The sequence below is a fragment of the Rhinopithecus roxellana genome, chromosome 6, assembly GCF_007565055.1.
Source record: "Rhinopithecus roxellana isolate Shanxi Qingling chromosome 6, ASM756505v1, whole genome shotgun sequence".
NCBI classification, from domain to species: Eukaryota; Metazoa; Chordata; class Mammalia; order Primates; family Cercopithecidae; genus Rhinopithecus; species Rhinopithecus roxellana.
Window position 1 is genome coordinate 51,123,154 of NC_044554.1, and position 16,735 is coordinate 51,139,888.

Genomic DNA, 16,735 nt, shown 5'->3' on the forward strand with positions numbered 1-16,735 from the left:
AAACTTTACATTTGGCCATGCACGGTGGCTCATGCCTATAATCCCAGTACTTTGGGAGGCCGAAGTGGGTGGATCACCTGAGGTCAGGAGTTCGAGACCAACCTGGCCAACATGGTGAAACCTTGTCTCTACTAAAGATACAAAAATTAGCCAGGCGTGGTGGCAGGTGCCTGTAATCTCAGCTACTCAAGAGGCTGAGGCAGGAGAATTGCTTAAACTTGGGAGACAGAGATTGCAGTGAGCTGAGATCACGCCACTGCACTCCAGCCTGGGTGACAGAGTGAGACTGTCTCAAAACAAACAAACAAACAAACAAAAAACAAACCAAAAAAAGATTTGCATTTGTATGACACTTTGCAGTTTTCAGAGTACCTTTTAAATTTTTTTTTTTTTTTTTTTTTTTTGAGACAGTCTTGCTCTGTCGCCCAGGCTAAAGTGCTGAAGTGCAATGGTGTGATCTCAGCTCACGGTAACCTCCTCCTCCTAGTTTCAACCAATTCTTCCACCTCAGCCTCCAGAGTAGCTGGGATTACAGGCATCCACCACCACGCCCGGCTAATCTTTGTATTTTTAGTAGCGATGGTATTTCACCATGTTGGCCAGTCTTGAACTCCCGACCTCAGGTGATCCACCCACCTTGACCTCCCAAAGTGCTGAAATTAAAGGCATGAGCCACCACAGCCAGCCCCAGAGTGCTTTAATCTGTACTATTTTATTGATCACAACAATCCTTTAAGATAGGGCAGGTATTTTTAATGACCATGTATAAATGAGGAAACAGAAACTATGAGAAATGAGTTGCTAAAGGTCACTCATATAGTGGTGGAGTTAAACTCATTTAATTAAACTCATTAAATTAATTTAATTTCAATCCAGGAATCCAATGTTCATAGGGTTTGAAAGCAGTAAATACAGAAAATGGCTTTTTCAAACTAAATGTTTGTTCATTCATTCAACAAATTCAAAGTGGATTTGCCACCAAGTCTCCCAAACAGGAATCCCTCAAATCCTATCAGTTGTCAAATTCTACCATCCTCACCTCAGAGATGGCTATTTCTCTTCAAGCTCAAATCTTGTTCTAGAAACCCCCATCATTTCCTCCATGGCCCCCTCCCCTGTGCCTCGCTGACACCTATACGGTCCACTTCTGTATGGGAAGCTCAACATGACCCTAATACTCTGATCTCAGCCAAGTGAACCAGCTGGACAGATGATCCGACCTCGTCCAGATGGATTCACCCTCCCAAAAATCTGGATTTGAGACACAGTGCCTGAATCATACTGCACTGAGTGAGCACTATGTCTGTGGGATTATGGCATGTTATTAAGATGCAGAAATTCGTTTTAGTGAAAATCCTTGTCTGAAAGAGAATGGGATACACATGTAGAGAGTAGCAGAAAGAAAACATTCAAACCCAAAGGAAAAGCAGAGACATTAACTGCCAGTATTCTTTTCATTTCTGTGAAAGCCAAGGTACAACTTAATTTCATGTGATTCTCCTATTTCTTCACCAAAACACTACCTTTACTATGCCTATGACTACCACCACAACCACCAGCACCACCACTATCCTAACTTCCAGTTTCTGTGAGTTTCTGTGCCATGTGACAAAATGGTCCCTGCTAGCCCTGCTATGACAGCCTCGGGTTGTCTCCCATTGTCCGGTATAAATAAATATATCCACCAAAAATGTCTAATCATAGTCTACCCTATGAGCAAAACGTTATCCTCCTGTTATCTGCATTTTTCTGGCTTTACCACCACTTGCAACTGTAGGACCTCCAAATCTCCACAAAGTCCCTCCCCATGGGGTTTGGCATCCCCATTGAGTTCTATTTTTTAGATGAGGGTACATATACCATAGGAGGTATGTGGTGGCATATTGAGAGATTCATAATGCATTTTCTTGGAAATTCCATTTTAGTTCAAGATTTGTGGAAAAGAATAAGTAATTTCAATCAATATTTTGAATTGCTAAAATTGTGGCAGTATAATAGTATGCAAATGTACACAATTGTTTTTCAACACCAAACACTAAATTCTACAGAAATTTTCCCCTATAATGAGCCACTGGTAGGTATATTTCCCCTCAGTCCCCTACCCCAAGGGAAAAACGTGAAAAGAATGCAGTAGGAAATGTCTTAAATTCACAAACAATGTCTTACAGCCATGTACAGTCTCTGTCATGTTTGCTGTCTTCTCTGGCTCAGCATCCTTCCTCCAGGTACCTCCCTCTCCTCCTGGCCTGCTCTCTGGGAATCGCCATGTCCACACTGTCTCTGGGTATGGCTTGAGCTCCCGTGTCTGCAGACAGAGAAAGAATCCTCCAAGTGTCAGTGCTGCACAGCATTCTCTTATGTGAAATCTGCTAGGAAGAAGCACGAAAGGGCTGTCATCCAATGGCTTACAACTCTATCAGCTTTTACTTAAAACCTCCTCACCCTTAGCTCATGTTTGTGAACAAAATAAAACTCTAAGAGGGGTCCAGAGATCCCTCAAAAGGAATCCCCACCCACGGGTCCCTGCTGAGAAAAGTGATCTTATGTCCCTAATCACAAGGTTCCATGCTGCCATTAATGATGCTGGGACCAGGGATGGGCACCTAACCCAAAGACAGCCAATCCTTAAATTGGCCTACAGCTCAGGAAGCATCCCACTCTGTCACCACTCAACGACTCAGATTCTCTTTCTCAGTGTAAGACACAGAAAGAATTGCTAGCAAGATCAATTAGTAGCAAGAACAAAATGAAAAAATAGAAAAACAGAAATAAAAACTGTGTGAGAAAATCTTTAACCACATGTCCTTATACCAGTACCACTCTGCCAACCTCCCTTTAACAAATACATGTGGACAAAAACAATATGTCTTAAAATGTAGAAAGTAAAGACATCTTTTCTTTGGTTTCCTCTATTGTACTTCTTGTTTCCTGCCTCTTCTTGACAAGCAAACCTAGACAGGAAGCAGGCTGCCCTTCTCTCCATTCCACCCTTGGCTTCACATGCTTAGATGGGCAATTAGATCCAATATCCTTCATGCAGGTAAGTTATCTCTTCTTTCTTTCTCCAAATAAGTAGGTAAGTAATCTTTCTCTTTCTCCCTCTCCCTCTCTCTCTCTCTCTCTCTCTCCTCCCCTCCCCCCCCCCCCCCTTCTTCTCTCCCTCTCTCCACTCTTGCGCATTCTGGTCCCAAGGTATAGGTTTAATATTGGATAAGTTAGTAATTGCACTCAGCTTCTGATAATAATGTTCAAAGCATTGTGGCTTAAGGACATAAGTTTCCCATTATCACATAATGAGAAGGCTGGAAAAGAGTAGTTGCTGGTGTGGTTTCAGCCGTCAAGGATTTCAGAGTGAAGCCTTTGAGATTCTCTTGGCTTTTGCCTCATGGTTAGAGTCCAACAATAACATTCGAGTTCAGGCAATGAACTCGAAAAAGGGAAATGCAACAAGGGCTTTCTAAGAAATTCCATCCAATTACTTTTTCTTGTGTCATTTGTACATTCCTATCTGAAAGAAGGATGAGATTTGTAGTTCTTTTAAATTGGGAATACTGACATGCCTAATAAACACCAAAGTTCCGTTGACAATGGGGAGAATACTGCATAGGCGATTGGTAGTAACTACCCTGGAAAGAATGGCAAGTTGGGTGTGTGGATTCTACCTAGGCCTACTGCTTGCTTCAACCCCACTGATGCCAGGGCTCTGCAGCGAGAGCTGTTGGGTGCTGCTGTCACATTTAAAAGGGTAATACCCACATTACACCCCTTTTGCTGCTGTTCTCAGGTAACAGGAATAACTGGCAGAGCTAGATTTGGGAATTCCTGAAACTCTTGGCGCTATACCACCTAAAACCATCAAAGGCCTTCTTCAATTTCTAACAAGAGTCTGAATCTCACTTACAATGGAGCATTCAGGTGAATGGCAATTAACTCCTACTGCTAAAAAAAAAAAAAACCCAATATGGGTCCTGAATAAAGTTTCAGCACCCAAGTGATGTTTAATCTCTGTGAAGTGTGGCTCATTGCTGAAGTCCTGGAAAATCATCCTCTCTTATATCCCAGTAGTTGTCAAACATGAGTGTGCATCAGAATCACCTGAATGGCTTGTTAGAACAGAGTCATCAACACCTTCAGAGGTTTTTATTCAACAGGTCAGGGGCCTTACATTTCTAACAAGTCCCTGGTGATCCTGATCTCCCTAGTGTGGGGCACCTTAAGCCTTGAGAATTATTGATATAGCTTATAAAAATCCTTATTACTGGAGCTCACCTGAATGAATCTTTACTGCTTGCAGCCAAAAGCACCTACTTAATGAATTGTTCTTTGGATTCGGACAGAGTCCATAGGACTGGAACAGAGGACAAGGCCTCATAGCAAACATCATGTCCCGCGAACAAGAGCCTGCCTACACTTTGGTGCCTACAGTTTTGTTACTAGATCATTTCACTACCTAACTTTTTCTTCTCTTAGGATGAGTGCCCTCCTGAATGGCTACATAATGGGTTCTAAAGACATTCAGCCTTTGATCTTCTGTGCAGAAAACATGTTAGAATCCCAGGAGACCAGACGCGGTGGCTCACGCCTGTTATCCCAGCACTTTGGGAGGCTGAGTAGGGCAGATGGCTTGAGCTCAGGGGATTGAGACCAGCCTGGGCAACATGGTGAAACCCTGTCTCTACAAAAAATACAAAACTTAGCTGGGCATAGAGGCGTGCACCTGTAGTCCCAGATACTCTGGAGGCTGAGGTGGGAGGATGGCTTAATCCCGTGAGGCAGAAGTTATAGTGAGCCGAGGTCACACCACTGCACTCTAGCCTGGGCAACAGAGTGAGGCCCTGTCTCATAAAAGGAAATAAATATAAAAAGAATCCCAGGAGTGAATTCACCTAGATTTAAGCACGGCCAATGTACCTACATTCAAAAGAAAGCAAGGTTGGTCAAACCATTACTTTGGATTTAAAGTGAATGCCAAATAAACCAACAAAAATCTAATTACTTGTCATACACAATAAGGAGTAAAAAAAGAAGAATACATAATCCCTACTCTTGAAGAACTCAATATAATTGAGGATACCCATGTAAACAAATACTTTTTTTGAGATGGAGTTTTGCTCTGTCGCCCAGGCTGGAGTGCAGTGGGGCGATCTCAGCTCACTGCAAGTTCTGCCTCTAGGGTTCACACTTCTCCTGCCTCAGCCTCCCAAGTGGCTGGGACTACAGGTGCCCACTACCGCATCTGGCTAATTTTTTTTTGTATTTTTAGTAGAGATGGGGTTTTACCGTGTTAGGCAGGATGGTCTTGATCTCCTGACCTTGTGATCTGCCCGCCTCGGCCTCCGAAAATGCTGGGGTTACAGGCGTGAGCCACTGCACCCGGCCACAAATACATATTTCAATACATATGGTAAGTGTTACAATAGTGCTATGAACAAAGTATAATGGAAGCAAAGAAGATACAAGAAGCCTGTAGGAAGTGAGTAAAGGAAGACATCATCCCAGATCCACCTGAAAAAATTCTGAGGAATTTCCTTTTATGCTCTAGGGCTCTAACTTATGAATAGCTATGTTAACCTGTTGCATAGATCGACATGTTCTTTCAACGAGCGCAGCGAAATTTTCCCCCACTCCTTTCCCTTACCAGAACAGTGGTCTCCTGAGATATAAACCTATCCAGACTCAATGTTTCTCTCTCTCCTGGGAATGGAATGAGCTATCACCCGCCTCCCTCTATCGCCCTAAGGAGTCCACAAGAGCAACTGCACTCCCCCTGCCCACGCAAAAATAAAAATAAAAAAAATAAAACAAGAAAAGGAAAAAAAGCTCAGATAGGGCTGAGGTAGGAAAAATGTTACCAGGCATCTTATCAAAGCAAGGGTATCTCCTCCCGCCCGTACTCTAGATTGGGAGTTAGGCTTAGAGGAAGGAACGCCAAAGGTGAAATCAGAATACCTGTGGTTGGAATCCCAGCTCCTCAGTAGGTTAGTTCCCTTGGCCACGATATTTAACTGTTTAACCGTCCTGAAACCACTTTCTCATCAGTACAATGGAAATGTCATTACATTCTTCGCAGGGCAACTGTGAGATTCAAGGAAATTCAGACTATCATAACCCAGTAAGTGGATTCTAAAATTTCAATTGCGTGAGATATGGGACCACATTACTGCTAGAGTTAAAGGGCTGAGGTGAGGATGCACCGCGAGACTGCCCGGAGTTCCAGGCCTCGCGGTGTTCTGCGCCACCTGGTGGGAGCTGTTAAATAGCGATCGGGGCGTATCCGGCCGCAGGGGAGCTGGAACTTCCTGGAAAAGCTGGAGTCCATTGCTTTGCCTGATTATTCGGGGAGATTGGAGGTGCAGAGACTCCTCCTAGGTCTGTTCTTTCCCAGCTGTCTCGCTGTTCTAGGAATTCGGGCAGGGGGAGAACGGGAGATAGCCAATCACGGGGGAAGAATGGGAGCTAGCCAATCACTGGTTACTTTATATTGTAATCACGCGGTAGTGGAAGAAGTAGCCCCGGCCCTGAGCCTAGTCTCACCTTCAGTCTCACCTGTGGCTACAAGCCAGCCGCGCGGGCCTCCCGTCTCCCGGTGAAAGCACCGAGCTCCTTCCTGCCTCGTCGACTTCCTAGGTGCCATTTCATCTGTTTTGAGTGCTGTTGATGGTGGCTACTGCCAGTGTTTCCTATTGACACTACCGCAGTTGTCTGTTTCCTGTCCGTTGTCTCTCCCCCAACATTGTTTCTTTCAGTTAACTTTGCTATCTGAAGTCATCTAGTGGTGTTTTTCCTCTAAAATAAGGTATGGCTTACTTTAAGCTTCATGGCTTTACTTTTATGACTTTAAGGCTGTGCTCTTTCAGTTCCTCTAATACCGTTTGTTCACCAGTGTGTCCTCAATGCCCATTGCAACAACTGGAATATATTTTATTCTTAATAAACATATATTGGTATGTCCATTTCTCTAGTCAGTGGAAACATCAAGCAAGGTATTTTAAGGGAATGAGGTTTGATATTACTAATAATAGTGTTCTTCTGTCAAGCTAACGAAGACCAATTTTTAAAAATCAATCCAAAGAACGGAATTCCAATCTCCAAAAATAAATGGCAGCAAAAGTCTAAACACAAATTTATATAGGTTAAGAATTTTTAACATCTGTTTAGTTGCAAAATCCAGGGACTAAGTTTTTTTTTATTACATCTGATAAAGATGTAATCACTGACTTGCATCACTTTACATAACAAATAAGGAGCTTTCGTGTTTCTACCACTGCTATTACTGGCACTGCAGTTCACTTTACTGTTTTTAGCTTCCTGAGTAAACTATTTTTCAAAAAATAGCCAATTGCTAAAGACTATCTACAAAGGAGATTATTTAGATGATCCCAAACAATGTATGTATATAAGTCAAATGGAGAGGGAGTATCAACGAAGGTTTGTGTTACCTTTCTCTGAAAGAGCCCTTAGAGCCCTTGATTATTGAATATTTTATTTTATTTTATTTTATTTATTTATTTTTAAGACAGTCTCACTCTGTCTCCCAGGCTGAAGTGCAGTGGCACGACCTCAGCTCACTGCAAGCTCCACCTCCCGGGTTCATGCCATTGTCCTGCCTCAGCCTCCCGAGTAGCTGGGACTATAGACGCCCACCACCACCCCCGGCTACTTTTTTTGTATTTTTAGTAGAGAACGGGATTTCACCACGTTAGCCAGGATGGTCTCGATTATTGAAAAATTAAGGTTGGATCTGGTGTTCCAAGAAATAACATAAAGAGCTTTATTTTTTAATAAAAGGTTATAATCTTGATATAAATGGCTCTAACTGTACAGTTACATATCTCTGCTTGTGAAGTGGAGCGAGTTTCTACCTAGACTTTTTAGGGAGGCAAACATCTTTTCTAAACACCTTTAGTGCAATACCGCCACCTGGTGTGGTGAAGACAAGGAGAAAATTAGCTTAAGTTCAAAGTGCAGAACTCTGTCTGTATTTGACACTCTGTAAGATTGAATGACCCAAATGAAGTGGTCACAAACACAATTAATTAAATACAACTGCTACATCATGATGCACAAATAAGGACTATATAAATATCTGCATATGAACTGTTCGGAATAAAACAAGAGTGAACATCTTTAGTAATCACTGACTTACATCACTACTAATAATACATGAGGAGCTTTAGTCAAAAGAAAACTTTAAAAATACAAAGAGAAAGTATCTAAAAACACCAACGGGGCAGCGCCAATAGCTCTTGAATGATTAAAGGAGTATTTTAAATGAATATGCAAAAAATAGGACTGGGTAAGGAACGTCAAGAGCAACACATTAGAACAGTGGTAATAATAACTAACATTTATTGATTGGGCCATCATGTGTCAGTCACAATTCCAAGCACATCACGTGTGTTAAGTTAGGTAATCCTTGCATCCCTCTAAGGTGTGTGTTATTTTGATCATCTCCATTTCATCTGAGATGAATGGAAAGAGTTTGATCACTTGTCAAGATCACTCAGTGAGTCAGCAGGAGAGCCAGACCTTAACTCAAGGTGGCCTGGATCCAGAGCCCACACTCTCAACACAAGCCTTTGCCTCCAAGCTGGGAGCACACTTAGAGAAAGTAGGATGCCCAAAGTGTGGCTGTGTATAAAGAGTAAGTTGAGGGGGCCAGCAAAGCACTAGGCAGAGCAAGCTCCACTTCTTAGAGAAGACGTTATCACACAACAGATAGCAAGCCAAGGCAGAGCCACTCGACTGCCCCTCTTCTTCCATCTTCACTCATTCCCCAGTATGAGTGAGTGAAACATGAAGAGCAATCATAAAAGAACTGGAAAAGTCACAGCATTTGTAAGAGTGGGAAAGAAGCATCAGAGTGGGAGGAAATGTTGGAAAATAACAACCAGTTTCTAAATAATCAGTTCTCCAATCTCCACTGAGTAGCCTGAATTTTTCCAAAGCTTATAGATGTGATCATGAAATCCATCCAATTCCTTTAGAAATCAAAGAAAGTTAGAAATATTGGAAGGCCAGAGCTCAACAAATATTTGAAAATATTTAAAAGGGGAAAAAGCTAGACTTCAGAAATTATAGACATGTATGTTAGAATATAATTCCTGGAACGTTAAAAATATAATACAACATTATGTTATAAATATAACGTGGGGATGCTATAGACTACTAAATGTTTCGTTTACAAAAATTTCATTCATTCAAAAATATGTGTTAAGTAATAAATACCCTCAAGAAGCTTATATTTTTAGTGGGGGGTGGTGGGTATAGGCAATAAATAACTGAATATATGCAGAAATACAAAACAGGTTAAGTATTATAGTATGCACCTAATATAGGGCAAGGGATACAATTTATAGGGAAAGTCTCTCTAATAAGATGACTTTTGAGAGGAGATCTTTTAAAAATAAAGTGGGACACAGGAGGACATAGAGGAAAAATAATTCAGGGAATGGAAAGTGCAAGTTCAGTGGTTCCGTGGTAGGAGGGTGCTTGGTGAGTTCACAGAACAGGAACAAGGTCCATGAGGCTGGTATGGAAACAGAGACAAAGATGACATCTGAGCAGGAACAGAGACTCTGATTATGTGGGACCTATAGGCCACTGTAGGAACTTAGTTTTTTTACAGTGTTAAATCTAGCTTAGCCTAAAGCTACCTTACTACATATTTTAAGTTCAGCCTAAACGTTTCTCTGTGCATTGTGAACTGTAACATAAACAGAGTTGTAAACAGACCATAGCCTACTCTTGTGCCAATCACCAAATTTTGACCAATCAGTGGTGGCCAACTATTCAAACTGTGTTCAAATATGGCTGATGCCAAGCTGTAAGCAATCCTGCTGTTTCTGTACCTTACTTCTGTTTTCTATACATCACTTTCCTTTTTCTGTCCCTGAATCTTCCACCACGTGGCTGCGCTGGAGTCTCTGTGCCTACTCTGGCTCTGAAGGCTGCCCAATTCATCAATTGTTCTTTGCTCAACTAAACTCTGTTAAACTTAATTTGGATAAGGTTTTTCTTTTAACAATAGTGAGGGAGTTTAAAGGCCCTGAAAGGTTTAAACAGGGGAATGACAGGCTGTAAGTTACATCTTGTCAAGATTGCTACTGTTGCTTTGTGGAAAATAGAGTAAGAGAGTTGGGAAGCAGAAAGAACAGTTAAAAGGCTCCTGTAATAATTCAAGCTAGCACTGTTCACAATAGCTAAGACTTGGAAGCAACCCAAATACGCATCAATGACAGACTGGATAAAGAAAATGTGGCACATATACACCATGGAATACTATGCAGCCATGAAAAAGGATGAGTTCATGTCCTTTGCAGGGACATGGGTGAAGCTGGAAACCATCATTCTCAGCAAACAAAAACAAGAACAGAAAACCAAACGCCACATGTTCTCACTCGTAAGTAGCAGTTGAACAATGATAACACATGGACACAGAGAGGGGAACATCACACACCAGGGCCTGTCAGGGGTTGGGGGGCAAGAGGAAGGACAGCATTAGGAGAAATACCTAATGTAGATAACAGGTTGATGGATGCCTATGCAACAAACCTGCATGTTCTGCACATGTACCCCAGAACTTAAAGTATACTAATTATAAAAAATAATAATAATCTGAACCAGCTATGCCCCCTTTCCTCTCCCTTCATGACACAGTGCTAGTCTTGTTCATGTTAATATTCTCCTTGCCAAGCACAGTGCCTGGCATAATAATGATGATTGCATGAAACCTTTGGCAAGAGCAAATAAAACTGCAGTCATACACTGACACATGGAAAGGAACCATGCGTTTGTCTATATTAAAAACACAGTCTGTGATAAGTCATTACTTCACAGGTGAGAGAAGGAATGCAAATGAAAAGAGACTCTATTTCGAACCTTAGATCACCAAGAATATCTGCTTTGCCTGCTGCGGGTTTTCTCAAAACCATAAGCAAATCCTGTTCTCTTCTCTACCCTCACAGGTCCAGATGGGCATGCAAAACTGGATTTGGGAAATTGAGGCTCTGTTTTGTTTGCATCCCTGATGCTGTGCTGTGGCCTTCTGGGGAGGCGGTTGTACAGGAACACCTGGATTTATTAATCTTGCATCACCCAAGAGGTAGAACCATCAGCCTTCCACCGTATGATAAGCTCTTATATGTATCCAAGAGATGTTCTAGAGAAACAACATCCCTCTAAGTTTCCTGCCAGAACTTTTTATGCTCTTGCTTTGGGATAGATCTAGGCAAAGAACTGGATGCTTTGTGAAGGAAAGGTCCTGGCTTGGAACATACATTTACCTTTCTCCACTGGGTGGCAACTAGGTCTTTAGATTAGCCAACTAGAGAAGATTAGCCAACTAGAGAAGAGAAGTAGAATAGCCAGTTAGAGAAGTGACATCATGTTGACTCTAACTCACATCTGCACTGTGTCCTATGAAGTCAGGAGCACATTTCTGTTCATTTCAGTCCTGGAGTTTGCAGTGGGGTTTCTAACCAACGCCTTCATTTTCTTGGTGAATTTTTGGGACATAGTGAAGAGGCAGCCACTGAGCAACAGTGATTGTGTGCTTCTGTGTCTCAGCATCAGCCGGCTTTTCCTGCATGGACTGCTCTTCCTGAGTGCTATCCAGCTTACCCACTTCCAGAAGTTGAGTGAACCACTGAACCACAGCTACGAAGCCATCCTCATGCTATGGATGATTGCAAACCAAGCCAACCTCTGGCTTGCCACCTGCCTCAGCCTACTCTACTGCTCCAAGCTCATCCGTTTCTCTCACACCTTCCTGATCTGCTTGGCAAGCTGGGTCTCCAGGAAGATCTCCCAGATGCTCCTGGGTATTTTTCTTTGCTCCTGCATCTGCACTGTCCTCTGTGTTTGGTGCTTTTTTAGCAGACTTCACTTCACAGTCACAACTGTGCTATTCATGAATAACAATACAAGGCTCAACTGGCAGATTAAAGATCTCAACTTATTTTATTCCTTTCTCTTCTGCTGTCTGTGGTCTGTCCCTCCTTTCCTATTGTTTCTAGTTTCTTCTGGGATGCTGACTGTCTCCCTTGGAAGGCACATGAGGACAATGAAGGTCTATACTAGAGACTCTCGTGACCCCAGCCTGGAGGCCCACATGAAAGCCCTCAAGTCTCTTATCTCATTTTTCTGCTTCTTTGTGATATCATCCTGTGCTGCCTTCATCTCAGTGCCCCTACTTATTCTGTGGCATGACAAAATAGGGGTGATGGTTTGTGTTGGGATAATGGCAGCTTGTCCCTCTGGGCATGCAGCTGTCCTGATCTCAGGCAATGCCAAGTTGAGGAGAGCTGTGACAACCATTCTGCTCTGGGCTGAGAGCAGCCTGAAGGTAAGAGCCGACCACATGGCAGATTCCAAGACACTGTGCTGAGAATGGACATAAAATGAATTCTTCCTTAATACGCCCATGAGTCTTCATGAATATGCCTCTGATTCCTCAGGAATACAACTCTGATTCCTCACAAAGCCTTCCGATTTCTTCTATAAAACACAATGGAAAGTCTCTCCACTTTGTATCAGTGAACTAACTTATAGATGAATAAAATAATTATGCACTCTACATGGCCTAGGCAAGAATAATGTTGTTGGTACCCTAGGTTTGTTTTGATAAAATGAACAAAATAATTAGGTGAGATATTTGGTGTAAATCCTTTATATACTATAGCTTATTATTGATATGAATCAAACCATGAGAAATCACCTCTTCTGAAATATCTATATCCCAAGATTATATGTTTGACTTTTAACATGACTGCTAAACCTCTTTCTCAGAACTGGTGCTAGCATCATATTTGGAAATATTCACTACTACAATAAGTGTATAATCCTCTTCAAACTCCACAATTTTCATGGAAACAAAGACAAACTTGGAAAGATAGTTATGTCATAATTTCAGCTTCAAGAGGTACCACGTAACTTCAACATCAAGAGGCACAAGAGAAAAAAAAAAAAAAAAAAAAGAGGCACAAGAGAATAGTGTATTTTGTCTGAAAATACACTGATTCAGAAATGCACTTTGACCTACTTTATAATGATGGAAGAGAAGCAGATATTTGTTTAGTAGGTGACCTGGATGCCAGTAGGTGCCTTGTGTGGACTTTCTGGCTATGCCCAATTTGCCTTTGAAGATGGTGCTTTGCCTGGTACCAAGTATTTGTCTCTCTAGTTGGGGTCCCTATCCAAATCACCTAGCTGAAAGGTATATTTGTAGAGATTTGGCATTCTCTGTATTCCTGCACAGGAACCCAGCCAGGAAGGCTTTCCTCAAATCAAGTACTGAAAGACTCAGGAGAAAACAAGGTATACCAGACATTTAAATCTTGGTAGGCTTCACAGTTCACAGGCTTCACAGTTGTAGCAGCTCACCAGCAAGGCTCTTAGTTCTGCCAGCTGTGGGGCCAGAGAACTGTTTCCTCCTCTCAGGCACTTGGTCTTAATAGATCCAAATCTTCACCTCAGTTTTCCTCCAAAAATTAGCCTCCAGTGGCTACAAAATTTGCAACTTCATCTGGCTTCCTCTCCTTGGTGGACACTGAAGTTGTCCCAGGATTCCCTCAAAGACGTCGGTCCTTGCTCTTGGCTGCACATTGAAATTATCTAAGGGGCTTTTTAAAAATCTCAATGTCCAGGCCAAATACGACCAATAAAATCAAATATCTTGAGACAAAGTGAGGCTTCTTTTTCTTTAATGCTCCTCAGGTGATTTCAGGGTGCAGCCAATGTTGAGATCCACTCTTCTAGATCCCCTGTTGGTGTAGAGATGGAGCATCTTTTCATATGTTTATTTGTATGGCTTTATTTTTAACATTGTATTTCTGAGATTCACCCATAATATTATACGAGTCACTGATTGCTTACTTGCTCACTATTTCTGAACATTTTGCATTGCCTACAGTGTGGGGCTACTATGAATAAAGTTTCTATACACATTCTTGAATCCATTTCTTTGTAGGCATAGGTTCATTTCTCAACTAAATACCTAGGAGTGAAATTACTATGTTAAAACATTTATATTCATTTAACTTTATAAAAACTGTTAAAGAGTTTTCCAAAGTGATCCTAACATTTTATGCTCCCCTCAATAAGGTAGGAGAGCTGTTCCACATTCTCAACAACATTCGGTGTTGTCAGTCTTTTTAATTTTGGCCATTCTAGTGGGGATGAAATGGTATCTCATTGTGGTTTCCATTGCATTTGTCTTCTAACTCATGATATGCAGAACAATTTTGTGTGCTTCTTGGCTATTTGTATTTTTTCTATTATAAAGTAACTACCCATTTTAATATTGAGTTATCTTTTTATGATTGATTTATAAGAGTTTATTGATTTGTAGCATTTGTATATGTCTGATAATATACATATATGTATTCGTATACAACTCCTATGTATACACAACTGTTTTATATTATCTTTTTATTATTGATTTGTAGAAGTTTATTGATTTGTGTGTGTGTATATACATACATATATGTATATGAAAAATATACATATATATAACATATACAGATACAAGTCCTTTGTCTGATATATGCATTGTGAATATTTTGGCCCAGACTGTGGTTTTCCTTTTTATTTTTTAATAGTGTGCTGATAAGCACAAATGATGACTTTAATAAAACCTAATGTCATTTTTTCCTACAATGTTTGTGCTTTTTATGTCTGCTAGAAAGAATATCTGCCTGCCTCTGACATGCAAAAACAGTCTCTATGATTTTCTCTAGAATTTTCATAGTTTTTACTTGTTTGGGACTATAATTGATCTTGAATTAATTTTTTTGTGTAGTATTAAGTAGGCCTGAACTTTACTGTTTTTATATGTCTGTCTAAGTATGCCAATATCATTCGTTGAAGAGTTTTATTTTCTAATTGACTTGAACTCTTGTTGAAAATCATACAACTATATATGCATGAATCTTCTTCTGGTTTCTATGTTGTGTTCCAGTGATCTATTTGTCCAGTCTTTAACCAATACCTCACTTTTGGATTATGGTAGATTACTAGTAAGTTTTTAAATATTCAAAAATATTCTGTCTGAAAATCTATAAACATATCTCTTTATTTTTTGTCTTTAATTTATCTCAACAATGTTTTATAACTTTTAGTGTAAAGGTCTTTTGGTAAAATTATTCTTAAGTATTTAATATTTAATAATGTTATTGTATATAGAGTTGTTTACATTTTTATTCGCTACCAGCATGTAAAAATACAATTGATTTTTGTATGTTAACCATTATCTGACAACATACCAAATTAATATATTGGTTCTAGTAGCTGTTTGAAGATTCTTTGAAATTTTATACTTAATCATGTCATCAGCAAATAAAGACAATTTTATTTCTTCTTTCTCCATACATATGCCCTTTATTTTTTAAAAATGTATTTCACTGGCTAGGATCTCCGGTGTTGTGCTGATTAGATTTAATGTGAATACACATTCTGGCCTTGTTCCTGTTTTTAGGAAGAAAATATTCACTATTTCGTCATTGGGTATAAAGTTAACTGTAGGTCATTTTTAGATTCCCTTTGTCAGATGCAAAAAGCCCATTTGTATTCCTACTTTGCTAACAATTTTTACCATTAATGAGTCTTGAATTTTATTTTAAATTTTTTTGTATTTATTGAGATGATTCTACGGTTTTTCTTCTCCATTTTGTTAACATGGTGAATTACACTGATTAATCTTTGAATGTTAAATAAACTCTGCATTCCTGGTATAAGCCTCACTTAGTGTATTATTCTCTTTATATGTTGCTCTACTTTATTTGCTAATATATTGTTAAGGATCTTTGTATATATGTTTATGTGGAATATCAACCTCTATTTTTCTTTTTTCTTTTTTTAATTACATATCTTTGTCAAGATTTGGTGACAAGGTTATTCTGGCCTAATGAAACAAATTAGAAAACATTTCCTCCATCTTTATTTTCTTAAAACTTTGTGTAAGATTGGTATTATTTCTTCTCTAAATGATTCACCAGAGAAACCATTTGGACCTGAAGTTTTTTATTCAGGAAGGTTTGCTTTTTTCAAAGTAATTACAACCTATTTAATAGATATAGTACCATGAAGATTTTCTGTTTCTTCTTGTGTCTATTTTGGTTTCATTTTTTAAGGAGTTTGTCCATTTTATCTAAGTTTTTAACTTTTTGCCATAAATTTGATCAGAATGTTTGTAGTAGACGGTTTTCTATTCCCTCATTCTCAGTTTTGATTACTTTGTTGTCTCTTTTTATTTATTGTTCTAGCCAGTGATTCATCAACTTGTTGATGTTTACAAGCAATCATCATTTGGTTTCATCTGATTTTCTCTACTTCTTTTATTTCTTCCTATTTATGTTCTATTATTTATTATTTCTTTGGTTTAATTTCTCTTCCTGTTTTAGCATCTTAAGGCAGAGAATTTGAACAATAATTTAACTTTTTTTGTTCTAATATAAACATTTAAGCTTTAAGTTTCCTGCTCCACACTTCTTTGCTGCATCACACAAATTTTGATATGTTGCATTTTCATTTTTAAGTTCAGTGTGAACTTTTATCTAATTATACTTTACATTTGTGGTTTAACCAATGTTTTATATAGAATTGCATTGTTTCATTTCCAAGAATTTGGGACTTCGCTAGATACCTTATTGGTTCTAATTTCTAATTTAGTTCCATTGCCATCAGAAAACATATTCTGTAATATTTCAACCTTTTGAAATTTATCGAGACTTACTTT

At 39.7% G+C, this 16,735-nt stretch overlaps 1 protein-coding gene across 1 annotated transcript; it reads left to right on the top strand.

Annotated features, from left to right (window-relative positions):
• The first annotated feature begins 11,290 nt into the window (after window positions 1-11,290).
• Window positions 11,291-12,484, top strand: TAS2R38 (taste 2 receptor member 38). Its single transcript, XM_010359833.2, has one exon. It carries the CDS (start codon window positions 11,387-11,389, stop codon window positions 12,386-12,388), a length of 1,002 nt encoding a protein of 333 aa, XP_010358135.1. The 5' UTR covers window positions 11,291-11,386; the 3' UTR covers window positions 12,389-12,484.
• Window positions 12,485-16,735: the final 4,251 nt, after the last annotated feature.